The sequence below is a fragment of the Zonotrichia albicollis genome, chromosome 7, assembly GCF_047830755.1.
Source record: "Zonotrichia albicollis isolate bZonAlb1 chromosome 7, bZonAlb1.hap1, whole genome shotgun sequence".
Classification (NCBI taxonomy): Eukaryota; Metazoa; Chordata; class Aves; order Passeriformes; family Passerellidae; genus Zonotrichia; species Zonotrichia albicollis.
The window spans coordinates 37,794,879-37,806,439 of NC_133825.1; the positions used below are offsets into that span (position 1 = coordinate 37,794,879).

Sequence of the window (11,561 nt, forward strand, 5' to 3'; positions counted from 1 at the left end):
CCAATGGCACACTTCTGTCCCCGATCCCTCCTGAACACTCTCCAACTCTGATGGAGCAGCCCAGGAGGATTCTGTTGTGCTCTTAGATGGAAGGAGAAGCTGAGGCATCAATGGCTTTTGCATTTCTCTGCCTGAGAAGGGGTTTCCTGCCAGAAAGGGTAGGCACCCCAGCAGGCAGGGCAGCAGTGCCCTGTCAAGCTGTGGTGCAGGGGGCCAGAACTGGCCCAGCCTCACCGTCTGCAGGAATTTTGCTCTGCTGCCAGTTCCAGACAAATCCCTTTTATTTGCTTGTTCAGGTTTCAGTGCCGTAATTGTGTCATCTGAGCCAGCTCTCAAGAGAAAAAGGAAGAAAAGAAAAGAAAAACCATGTGAAGGAGAGTAGCACGGGACCTGAGCCACCATCCTTATTGCGTCTTGCCTGCTCCTGCCCGGTGTCTGCCAATTCCTCTCTCACAGGGTCTGGCTCTCTGCCGCAGCTCTGGGCCTCCCCAGAGCTGGGACTGAGTAACTGGGAGGGGTTTGGTCCATATGGAGCTTCTGAGCACCAGAAGTCCTGTGAATGCTGCGGCTTTGGGGGACAAAGCACCCCTTGAATGGAGCTCAGCCTCAGAATGCCCAGAGGAAGGCTCCTGACAGCCCTCTCTGGGCAGTGAGCAGCATAGTGCAGTTCTGAGCTTCCTTCCTGTGCCCCCAAATTAAAGTTTGCTCCAAATCACCAGCTCTGGGAGGTAGGTGGTGGTTTTTTTAATATAATGTTTCCAGTGGAAACTGGAGCACCCCTTTACTTCACCAACTAGTCACAGAGCTGCTCCACACTTGACAGAGCTGTGGTCACCTGGGTGGAGACCCCAGTGTCACAGAACTCAGGACCCCAAATGAAAATGGGCAGCAGTGGGATGGGATCCAAACACATGGGAGTGCAGTGGTTGGAGCTGATGCATCACCACTGCATAGGAGATTGTCTGCTGGGCACCCCCATCCCCAGGTGGGGTGGGAAGGGCAGGACCCACAGCAGGACCAGCTGTGAGCACTGGGATGTGCAGGAGGGCTCCTCAACTCAAGCACCCCACAATGGACAAGGCAGCATCCACAGTTTTTGCACCCTTCCTCACCCCCATAATCATCCTTGTGGATGCAGGACAGTCAGCCAGCCTTGGCTTTGACCTACATGTATGTTTTAAATAACATCAACTGAAATGACAAAGGAAAGCATGAGGTCAGTCAAAGGCATGGAAGGGAAAAATTAAGTCAGTCAAAAAAAGGCCAAAGTGTTTCTGACCACAAGGGTGGTTCAGCTGGAGAAAAGACAGCTCTGAAAGCCACAAGTGCCTGGTTTCCTCAAATCACTACTTTTCTGGTTAAAAACAAAACAGAAGAGAAGGGTGTTTTGGCAGCAGGTTCCTCAGGTTCTGGGAGAAGCTGGGATGTCTCTGTGCTTGGGGGATACAGAGCAGATGGAGGGGGCCAGGGGGCTGTGACATGCTGGTTATCACAGTCAGGTCCCAGCTCTCTGCTCCAGCTTCCCCAAAAATTATTCACACAGGACACAGTGCTCCTGCCCTGGCCTCACTCTCCCAGAGGAGGCTGTCTCCATCCCCACCCCCAAACCTCATCACACACAGCACAGCTGTCCCCACAGTGTCCTACCTACCATTGTGTCTCCACTCAGTGACAGAGGGCAGATCCACCCTGAGCTGTCCCTGGTCCCAGCCCTTGCCAAGCAGCCAGTATCCCATCCCCCAGCACCCCAAAAGGTTGTGTCACCCTGTCCCCCACCCCAAAAACCAGGCTGTCATGCCAGGATTGTTCAGAAAAGGAGTTTTGGGCCGGAGGATGCTTGCTCCAGAGATGTCCCCAGGCCCAGGGAAGGGTCGCTGTGGGCAAGGTGGTCTCTGCAGCTGAACATGCCATCTCTGGGCTAGTAGTAGTCCTCCTCACTCTCCCTGTAGTCCTCAGGTGTTGTGCGGGGCTTCAGCAGGGAGAAGTCTGTCAGATTGAGTTGGTCTGAAATGGCACCATGGGGACAGTGTGACATTGCCACCCTGCTGTGCCCGTCCCCTTCCCCACCAGGACCAAAGCCAAACCATGCACAGCAGCTCTCTGAGGCATCCCCAGCACAGCCCCACGCTCCAGCAGCTCCTGCCACACTGGTGCACAGTGCCCAGACACTCCTTCCCACGTCCCCAGGAGAGCAGGGGGACAAGCACGTGCTGCTCACCCGGAGTGAAGACGGTCAGGCTGGCCAGTGCCACCACCTCCCCGAGCCTGTTCCTGGCGAAGCAGCGGTACGTGCCCTCGTCCGTCACCCGCACGCCCTGGATCTGGAGCCAGCCTGTCACCTCGTATTTCTGGGGGCCGCCTCTGAACTGCAAGAAGGGAGGGTTTCTGTCAGCACTGGTGGCAGGAGCAAGAGGGAGTCTGTGCCACAGAGCCCTGGTCCCCTTCCCACTGGCACTGAGGCTCCAGGATTGCTCTGGCAGCAGCCATGCTATTTTCTGTTTATCCCCAGGAATAAATAAGCTTGTCCTGACCCATCTGGGCTGCAGCTGTGTTTGCAGGATGTTATTATGCTGTGGTGGCCAGGGGTGGAGGACAGTAGAGTTTCCTCCAACCAGGCAGGGTAGTCCTGCTTGGGGTGAAGATCTTCACCCAGACCCTGCAACCAGATGTGGGGAGGCTTGAAGGGCAGAAAGATGGAAGGGGGCCATGGTGCAGGTTCCACCTGCTCCTCTGGCTCCCTCAGTCCATCCCACCACAGTTCCTTCCTCGTTGGTGTCTGGCTGAGGTGCATGGCCCCTTTGACTCTGCCCACGCCCTCTAATAGCTATGTAGACTCAGCTGGGTGCTATATTTGGGGCTGGCCACAGGCAGGATGCTGACCCCTGGGTCTGCCAGCTCTGGGAGAGAAGGCCTGCTGATGGGAAAAAAGGGCAGGAACTGTCTGAGTGTGCTGGTAGGACCAGAGGACAGCCCAGGCTGTAAGGCACTAGGGAAGTCCTTTTTCCTCTTTGCCTCTCTCTTTCCAGCCCTGCCAGCAAGACTGCAAGTGAAGCCAGCACACACAGCAAACTAAAGGCAGGCAAGTGGCAAACTCCCTGCTGCAGGACTCTATGTAAAAGCTCAAAAATTACTAGAGGAAATCACAGGAGAGATCTACGCTGATGGCTCCTACCACTGAGACACCAGCCCTGGCTCAGTCAGTCCTCGTGTTACAGAGCCTCCAGTGACCCCTTCCCATCCCCAGGCAGCCAGGCTTGGCCATTCCCAGAGTATGGCCACTCTCAGGTCTGGTTGTCCATGGGCTCTGAGGAGCACTGTGTCACTCTGGGGTTGTCTTCAATGCCCCAGGCACACCCCTCACCTGGACAGAGATGTGGGGGTCATCTCCAGGCAGCAGCATCTCCATTCCATCCTTCCTCCACTCAATGGATGCCATGGGGTAGGCGAAGACCTCGCAGCCGAAGATGACATCCTGCCCGGTGATGTTCCATGTGTCATAGGGAGGAGAGGTGATCTGAGGCTCTGGGAGGGGGGTAGAGGAGAGCAGGCTGGGCTCAGAAGAGGTCCCAGCCTTGGCATGTCCCACGGACTCTCCTGGGCTGCTCTCTGGAGCCTTTGGTTCACACAGAGATCCTGGGACCCTTCCCATGTCTGTCTCCTCTCCCTCCCATGGCAGACCCCCACATTTCCCAAGGACATGGGCCCTCCTCACAGCTGGGACTGGGAGCTCCCCCCACAAGCCCCCCAGTCCACGGAGGGTTGCCATCCCTGCTGGCCTCAGTTTCCCTGCCTGTGCAGTGATGCTCAAGCGCCACACGCAGCAGGAAGAGCTGCAATGGGTTTTGTAACATTGCAATGACAGCAATGTCACAAACAAAGCTCTCCTGAGCCATTGGAGCATGCTCCTCCTGGGTGGGAAAGGTCAAGGGTGCTCATCCAGCCTGAGCTGGTGAGGATGGATGAGGTAGTTCAGCTTCCAGCCAGGTGAGGCCTCTGCTCTGACACAGGGCTGGTGCCAGCAATGAAGGGAGGGAGCAGGTCCCCATGTCCTGGATGGAGCCAACAGCTCCATGTTCCACATCCCTTCCCCAGAGGGACAGTGAGGATTGTCCTGCTCAAACACTGCTCCATGACCTGGCCCATAGCATGAGCCAGAGCTCAAGGGAAGGTTTCCACCTCCAAATACACCTGGGAAAATAGATGATGATCTACAGAAGATAAGGTCAGCCTTGGCACCCCTCAGGCTGCAGTGACATCACTGGGTGACCTGTGCTGGGCTGGGCAGGATGGGGCATGGCCTTCCTGCTACACTGTCCCCTCTCAACCCCCTCCTGAGTTTTAACTGGGAGGTGGAAATCACACAGCCAAGCCAAACCAACCCTGGTTTCTATTTGCAGGAGGCAGGCACATTTCTCAGGAGCAACAGGCCAGTGTGAACCCAGCCCTGCCGCCAAGAATTCGCTAACAATTCCCTGGAACTTCCCCATCTGCTCCAGCAGGATTTTTTGCTTCCATAAACTCCACTCCCTCTTGGCAAAGCTGCTCCCAGATTTCTCCAAGCACTGGATCTGCAAGGGACTCCCCCAGAGCAGGGGATGAGGGTACTGGTGGGAACCTGGCAATGCAGGGAGCAGCCCCCAGCGCAGTCCTGTCCCTGGTTTTGCTGCCAGGTGAAACAGTTAAGCCAGACCCCCTTGCTTGGCTCTTCCCACAGCTCCAGGGCCACTACCTGACTCGCAGGGACCTTCATGGGCCACGGTGAGGTTGGCATCAGGGTGGGCACGGGCAGCCTCCAGGAACCGGCAGATCTGGGCGTAGGTTTTGCCGTCAGAGCCGCAGAGGGCCAGGTGGGACAGGCAGGCGCACTGGGGCTCAGGCACCTCCCCGTGCCGCAGGTCCCCAGCATCCAGCCGGCACTCCAGGTGCTCCCCACACTTGCCGTAGAAGTGGTTGGTGTTGTCCAGGTCACAGATCTGTCCCTCCAGGTTGGCACATTCCCAGCAGCAGTCGCAGGCGTCCCGCACCGTGCCTGCCAGGCATCCGCGCGGCGTCGGGCACTCCTCTGGCTGGCACTCGGCGCAGCCCTCCCCTTCCTCCAGCAGCCGCTGCCAGCCCCGCTGCAGGTAGTCAGAGGTGCTGGGAAAAGCCTGGCCCAGCTGGAGCAAAGCCCAGGGCAGGGAGAGCAAGGAGAGCACGAGGCAAGAGATGCTGAGGGGCTTGGCTTCGGACATCCTCACGGCAGCTCCTCTATCCCAGTCCCACTGTCACCTGGATGGGGATTTCTGGCACTGCTCTGGTCTCCTTGTCTAGATCTGAGGAGCCATCCTGGCCTGTGAGGAGGGAGAAAGTGTGTTACTGGTGCAGGAAGTGTCTCCCACTCTGCCTCCTGGCTGGCTTGCTCTGAGCAGCAGCACTGCATGATGTGCAGGGTAGGGTTGGTCCCAGCCCCTCTCATCCCCAGCCCTGCAGTCACGGCCTTTGCACCCTGCAGCTCCCCAGCCAGCTCCTGCCCTGAGACACTGAGCATCTTCTGGAGAGATGGTGCTGATGACCCCAGCCCAGGAGGTTTCATCCTTGATCCCTTGGCAGCTCAGCACGTGAAGTTCAGCCTCCTCTGACCCCAGCATAGCCTGGGAAGCCACAGGGCTGGCAGGGCACTGGACAGGCTGTTCTACAACATTGTGATTCAGCTCCTTCATACCCCGCTCCTGGTCTCCTGTCAGAAAGTTGCTCTCAAGCCCTTTTCCTTTCCCCACTGCTTTGCAAGAGTCACGAACAGTTTTTCCTCCCTCACCATCCATACAAGCACAATGGAGTGGCTGATCCTGCAGACAAGGTGCTCTTTCTATGCTGGAGGCACCCAAGCCAGGAGGACGCTCCCACTCATGCCTGGCTTTTGTTCTACTTCTCTCCCTCTACTGTAACCCCTCTTTTTAGGCACCACCTATTTGAGCAGGGGAAAAAATGTCCACTGCCCAGAAGGTTTTGTGACCCCCTCAGTTATCACACAGGCAAATGAAGCTGAGCATGGAGGACTCAGTGCACAAGTGAGCAACCACTGGACTGACAGCAAACCCAGTATGGTCAGCGTGTACCAGCACGGCAGGGACCCTGCCCTCAAACCCCAAGCCTGCATTACCTACTCAGGGAAAGAAGAAGCTGATCGACTCCGGGCTTCCCATCTCTCCCTGGGGGGGAAAACTTGGCATCTCAGAGCCTGTCCCCAGAGAGGGTGACAGTGAACCAAATCCCTTTGCCAACATCCCTCCCTGCCCCTATTACACCCTGGCTGCCCTCCCTGAGATGGGTGAAATTACGGTCCTCCGCCCCGGGGCGACTCAGCATGAGCGAGCGGGGCTGGGGAAGGGACCTGGGGAGACAGGCTGTCCCCTGCCCGCCCCTCCCGCTGGGAACAGCAGCGAAGGGCAAGCTGCAGCCCCTCAGTTACACGGCCACTCTCGGGGCTAACACAGCTCAGAGATGGGGTGGGGATGGCCCGGATATTGGGTTACACATTTGCATCCCCCAGATAAAAAACCGTGAAGATTTGACCCCTTTACCAGAGACCAGCAGGCGCCCCAGGGGTGGAAAGGGGCAGAGGGTCCCAGTGCCGGAGCCCCCCCCTCGCCCACCCCACCGCAGTCCGTACGGAGTAGGGCTCCATGCCCCGATGGATGTGGGGGGCCGGAGAAAGGGTACGGGGAAACTGAAAAGTTGGTCTCTGGCTCCGCATGCCTGGGGTGCAGGAGCTGGGGGTGCTGGAACAGCGCTGGGAAGGGGCACGACGTCCCTTGGGGTCCCCCCGGAGCCCCCCCGCCGTCAGCCGCAACTTACCGGAGGCGCCGGTGCCGGGGGTGCGCGGCGGCCGTGGCTGCGGGGCTGCCGGCCCCCGGGGCTGCCGGCCCCCGGCCGCTCCTGCACCGCCGTGATGTCAGCGAAACGTGAATCCCCCCGCCCCTCTCCGGGCCCGCGGCCCGGCCCTGGACCGGGACACGGGCTGCCTGGCACCCCTTCCCTGCCGCGGGCCCGCCACGCACCCAGCCTGGCCCCGGGGCTCTGCCGCTCCGCTCCCCGGCGCCTGCACCTCCCCGCTGGAATCACCCCGCGGTGTGCGGCACCTGGGCTGATGCTCCGCCCCGTCCGTGGGGCAGGAAGGGACTGGGGTCCCCCCCTTTGCAGTCCAACTTGGCAGCAGTCCTTGGGGACAAGTGAATGGGAGAGGAGGGCATGGCTAAGGAAGTGGTCAAAAGCATCTCTTAGGCTGTAATTTGGTGAGGAAACACAGACTGAAAAGTTGAGCAGCTGCTGTAAGGAAATGGGGGGATAACTCCTGGGAATGTCTGCACTCGCCTCACGCCAGGGGCCGAGTGTGAAGGGGTCATTGGGATGTGAACCACGGCGCTCCCTTGGCTGGAGTGGAGCCATTGGGAGCAATGGTGCCGCTGTATCCTGCCACAGCAATGCAAAACCCATGTGCACAGGGCTGGGGATCCACACCTTCCCAGAAAGCTGCTTCGCTGCTCCCTGCCTCAGTTTCCCTCTGGAATTGGCACTGAGGAGTGGGGAGCCAGCCTGCCTTTGCAGCACAAACACACTGGGCCTTTGCATCTTGCTCTGGATGCCATGCCGGGAGGGATCACACAGCCTGCTCCTCTCCAGGCAAGGAATTTGTGGGATTTACTTCCTCCATGAAGCTCAAGCAAAGCAGGACCCCTTTTAAGGATCTGGTTTGCTTCACCATGCTGCAAAAATCTGCTTTTGCTTTCCAACACCCTCCTGCTAATTTGTTCTGGGTTCCAGGTTTTTGCTCGGTGACATTGTGAGTCCAGCCATGTCTAACGAACGGAAAATGCAGCAGGCTTCAGCCCCCTTAAATCTGCCTCTGCCGGCCAAGCTCCCCTCCCCAGCCCCCTGCTGCAGAGTGGGGTTTCCTGCCAGCTCTGCCTTCAGCCTCATGTCCCACTCCCCCTCTGTGGCCCCCAGCCCCTTGGCTCAGGGCTGCCTCCTCCCCTGGCTCCCCTTGTCCAACCTATTGAGTTCAGTTCCCACATGCCACAAGTTTTCAGGTCCAGCATCCATGAATTGCTGAGCAGCTGGGGCTGCAGCTGTTTTGGGAGCAGGGAAAAAGTCAGGAAGGGCTGAGGTTTTCCTACATGCTGGGTCAGAGCCTGAGCAGAGAGGAGACAGACTGTAATGCTGAGCCTCAGACAGGAGTGCTGAGCCTCCTGGGCTATCCCTGCCACACCACCTTTCCTGCTTTGGGATGAAGGACTTGCATGTTCAGGCATTCCTGCACACCCTCACTTGTCCCTGATCCACACAGGCGGCAAGGCAGTGAAGCAAGCCTGGCCCTGTATGCCATCTCCTGCTCACAAAGCTGCTGGCCAGCACAGAAACAGAGCCAGCATTTAAATCCCAGGCACTGCTGAAAACAGTCCATCAATGTTTTGGGTTATTTCTGTGTCTTGCCTTTGGCAAGGGGGAACAGGCCCCATTGCTGCTGTCCTTTCCCACACGTGGTTCCTCCTCCCATGTGCCATGGCCCAAACACTTGGTGTGTCTTATCTTCATGGGATTATTGTGGCCTCTGGGTGGCTGAATTCACCTGAGCATCAAGGCAGCATCAGCCACTAAGTGGGGAGAACCCCTGGCCAAAGGTGAAATCCAAACACAGGTCTGAGTAGGAGCAGCTCCAGTCGTGGAGGAATACAAAATACAACCCAGCCTCAGAAAACCAAGGGCAGCTTAGCTCAGCTCAACAAGATGGAGCTCAAACGTGGCAGTTAATTAAACCTCCCGCTTAATGAGACTATTGAATGTGTTAATAGACAGTAGCAGCTATGAATGAGAGGTGGAAGATCTAACCTGTGCTTAACAAGGACTTCTGCTCAATCACACCTGAAGTCAATCAACACAGCCGTGGCTGCAAATGGGGTTTGTGGCTTAGGTTGCTTGACAGCTTTGTGGGGAAAAGGGTGATCGCAGCCCGGCATGGCCTGGCACTTGGGTAAATTGCATTCCTGGCTCCCTACCAGTGCTGGCTAGTTTTCTCTCTTTCCTCACTTTTCATGAGCCCAGTGAAGCTCCTGGAACTGAGCTTTGAAAGTTGAACCTAAAGCACCGAAGTCTGCTCCTCCCTTCCTGGTGGGTTGCTCCCCATAACTCTTTTCTCATGTTGTGATGGTCATGTTGTGATAGAAGCCAGGAGTCCATGGGTACTCCTGGCAGGCCCCCATCCTTGTCATCCCTCCAGAGCTCTGCCTTTAGAATGAAACACATCTCATCCAGTCAGGGATATCACAGGGCTCCTGGCCCCGCTGACCCCCCTGCAGCTTTGGGCTGATCCCCCAGACACCCCATAGCAATCTGGGGTTTATGGCAGACAAAGCCAAGGGAAGAATCCACTCTGGAAAAACAAAGCCCCGGGCCAAGTGACTCAACGTACGTCATGTCAGGCAGGGCTGGCGAGCAGCACTGGGGCTGGGCTAGCGGGGCTGGGAATGTGGGTTATGTCACAGCAGAAGCACATGTCACCAGAGATCCTGGGACAATGCTGCCAGCACGCTGCCTGGGCCATGGGGGTCTCCTTCTGATAGTAAACCAAATCTCTCTGTTTCATGTCAAATACACTCTCTGCTTGCTGCTGTCTGACAGCCTGGAACAGCCCGGTTCTGGCCAGCCCAAGGCTGTGGCTCTCGAGGGGCCCAGCCACATTCCAGGGTTCCACTGTGGGGACAAGGCAGGGGAACAGGCAGGTCACCCCGCCTGCGTGCCAGGCCGGACCTGCTCTAGGAAGCAGCCAGGCTCAGGTTTCTCCAGGCTTTTCCAGACCAAATTCCTCCGAAGAACCAGCCTGTCAGCAAATTCTTGGGGAAGCGGTTGCAGCTGTGCGCAGGGTCACCTGGCCCCGAGGCGCGTCCCGAACGGTGAGGGACGCCCCGGTGTCCGGACTGCCCGGGGTCCCCGACAAGAGCCGCGGCTCAGCTCCATCCCGGCAGGAATCCTGAGGCTTTCCCATCAGCCCCATCCCAGCGCAAGCCCAATAACCCGGGGGCAGGAACCGAAAAGACGGCGGGGGCTGCATTCCCGGGATGTCCTCGCACTGCCACGACCGTGCCAATTTTGACACCGCGTTGCCGGGTGAGCACGGGTTCCAGGGCCCGAGACCCGCCCGGCTCCTCCCGCAGCCCGCGGCAATCGGGGCCCGGCGGTCCCGCCCGGCCCGCAGGGCTGCCCCGACCCCGGGTGCCGTGGAGGCTGCGGGGTCTCTGCTGCCACCTCCAGGGCACCACTGGCCTCGTCCCCTTGCGGTGACACTGACCCTGTACCTGGGGGCTGCAGAACCTGCAGTAATGCATGCACACCTCAGCCCCACCACCCTTATCTTCCTGCCCGCTAAAAGCCCCACTGTGAGCCGAGCCCGGGAGCGATGTAATGTCCTGAGGGGCTTGGGCACATCCTCCTGTGACGGTGGGATCCTCTGTTCAGCCCGCCCTGGTGCTCAGGGCTGCACGGCCCCTCCAGACGGGCGGGTGCTCCAGAGGGTGCTGCCAGCTCAGTAGCACCGCGGCCGCTGCCGTCTTTGCCACCCTCCCCTTCCCCAGGCTCCAGGAGCCCGGCAGGGCTGGGACACAGCCAGGGAAGGTGACCTGCTGCCAGCACCCCGGCACCCGCTGCCGCTGGGGACGGGCGCTGGGGAGGGGGAGGCTGCCCGCTCCCCCCTGCAAGAGGCTGCCCATTTCCAGGCGTCATTAAAGAGCAATTAGCTGGAAATTAAGCTGAGAACAAGTATTGATTAGCTCATTAAGGCTGGGGGAGCCGGCTGAGGCGGTAGGAATTGCTGCTGCTCGCCCTCATTATGGGCAAGGTTAAAGCATGTGGTCGGGCAGCTCATTAAAAATGCCAGGGACCAATCGATGTCCCCAGCCCAGCGCCGCCCAGCACCCCCAGCACCCCTGGGGACATCCAGCTGCTCTCTTTCTGGGACTGGCCCTTGACCTCTGTGATGAGCCATCTCGGGAGGGACTGAGCATCCTTGCTTCCCTACTGCATCCTGGGCTCCCCTGCAGAGGCAGCAGTGTCCCTTTGGGACTTGTCAACACCCCAAAACTCACCGGCCAAGTGAGATTTCTCTTCCCCAGTCAGGGGAATCCACGGTTCCCCCTAGTGCAGGGAAGTGGCTGAATCGGCACCGCTGCTGGCTCCAGGAGAGAACAGACCCCATGGCTGAGCAGCCCGGAGCTGCAGTGCTCCAGTACTGAGTTTTTCATGTCTCTGCCTAGTGGTGCTGGCTTGTGCAGGTGTGGGACAGACCAAAGGGGATCTCAGGAATGGAATGAAAGCAGGTGACAGATGAAGACCCTCAGTGGCTCTGTGTGCCACACCACACTGCCCTGTATCCCAGCCTCACGGCTCTTGGGGGTCTCTTGGGGTTAGCCCAGAGTCAGCCTGGCCAGACCCATGCAGCCAGACCCAGCCACCCCAAGCATCTGTGTCTCTGGTCCCATGGCCCTCCCATTTCCATCTCTGCCTCTCGTGGCCTCCAGCAGCTCAGGGCCAGC

General features: G+C 58.7%; 1 protein-coding gene across 1 annotated transcript; it reads right to left on the bottom strand.

Annotated features, from left to right (window-relative positions):
• Positions 1–263: 263 nt before the first annotated feature.
• On the bottom strand, positions 264–7,082 carry KAZALD1 (Kazal type serine peptidase inhibitor domain 1). The gene is made up of 5 exons (XM_005481153.4): positions 6,835–7,082; positions 4,730–5,330; positions 3,362–3,522; positions 2,219–2,366; positions 264–2,004 (listed from the first exon to the last, which is right to left on the bottom strand). Exons 2-5 carry the CDS (start codon positions 5,229–5,231, stop codon positions 1,919–1,921), a joined length of 897 nt encoding a protein of 298 aa, XP_005481210.1. The 5' UTR covers positions 5,232–5,330; positions 6,835–7,082; the 3' UTR covers positions 264–1,918.
• Positions 7,083–11,561: the final 4,479 nt, after the last annotated feature.

Coding starts and splice junctions, on each gene's coding strand:
- KAZALD1 (XM_005481153.4), bottom strand. CDS start 5,231: ATGTCCGAAGCCAAGCCCCTCAGCATCTCTTGCCTCGTGCTCTCCTTG. Junction 3,523..4,729: donor TGAAGGTCCCTGCGAGTCAG/GTAGTGGCCCTG, acceptor CCCCCCTCCCAG/AGCCTCAGATCACCTCTCCT. Junction 2,005..2,218: donor CCTGACCGTCTTCACTCCGG/GTGAGCAGCACG, acceptor GTGCCATTTCAG/ACCAACTCAATCTGACAGAC.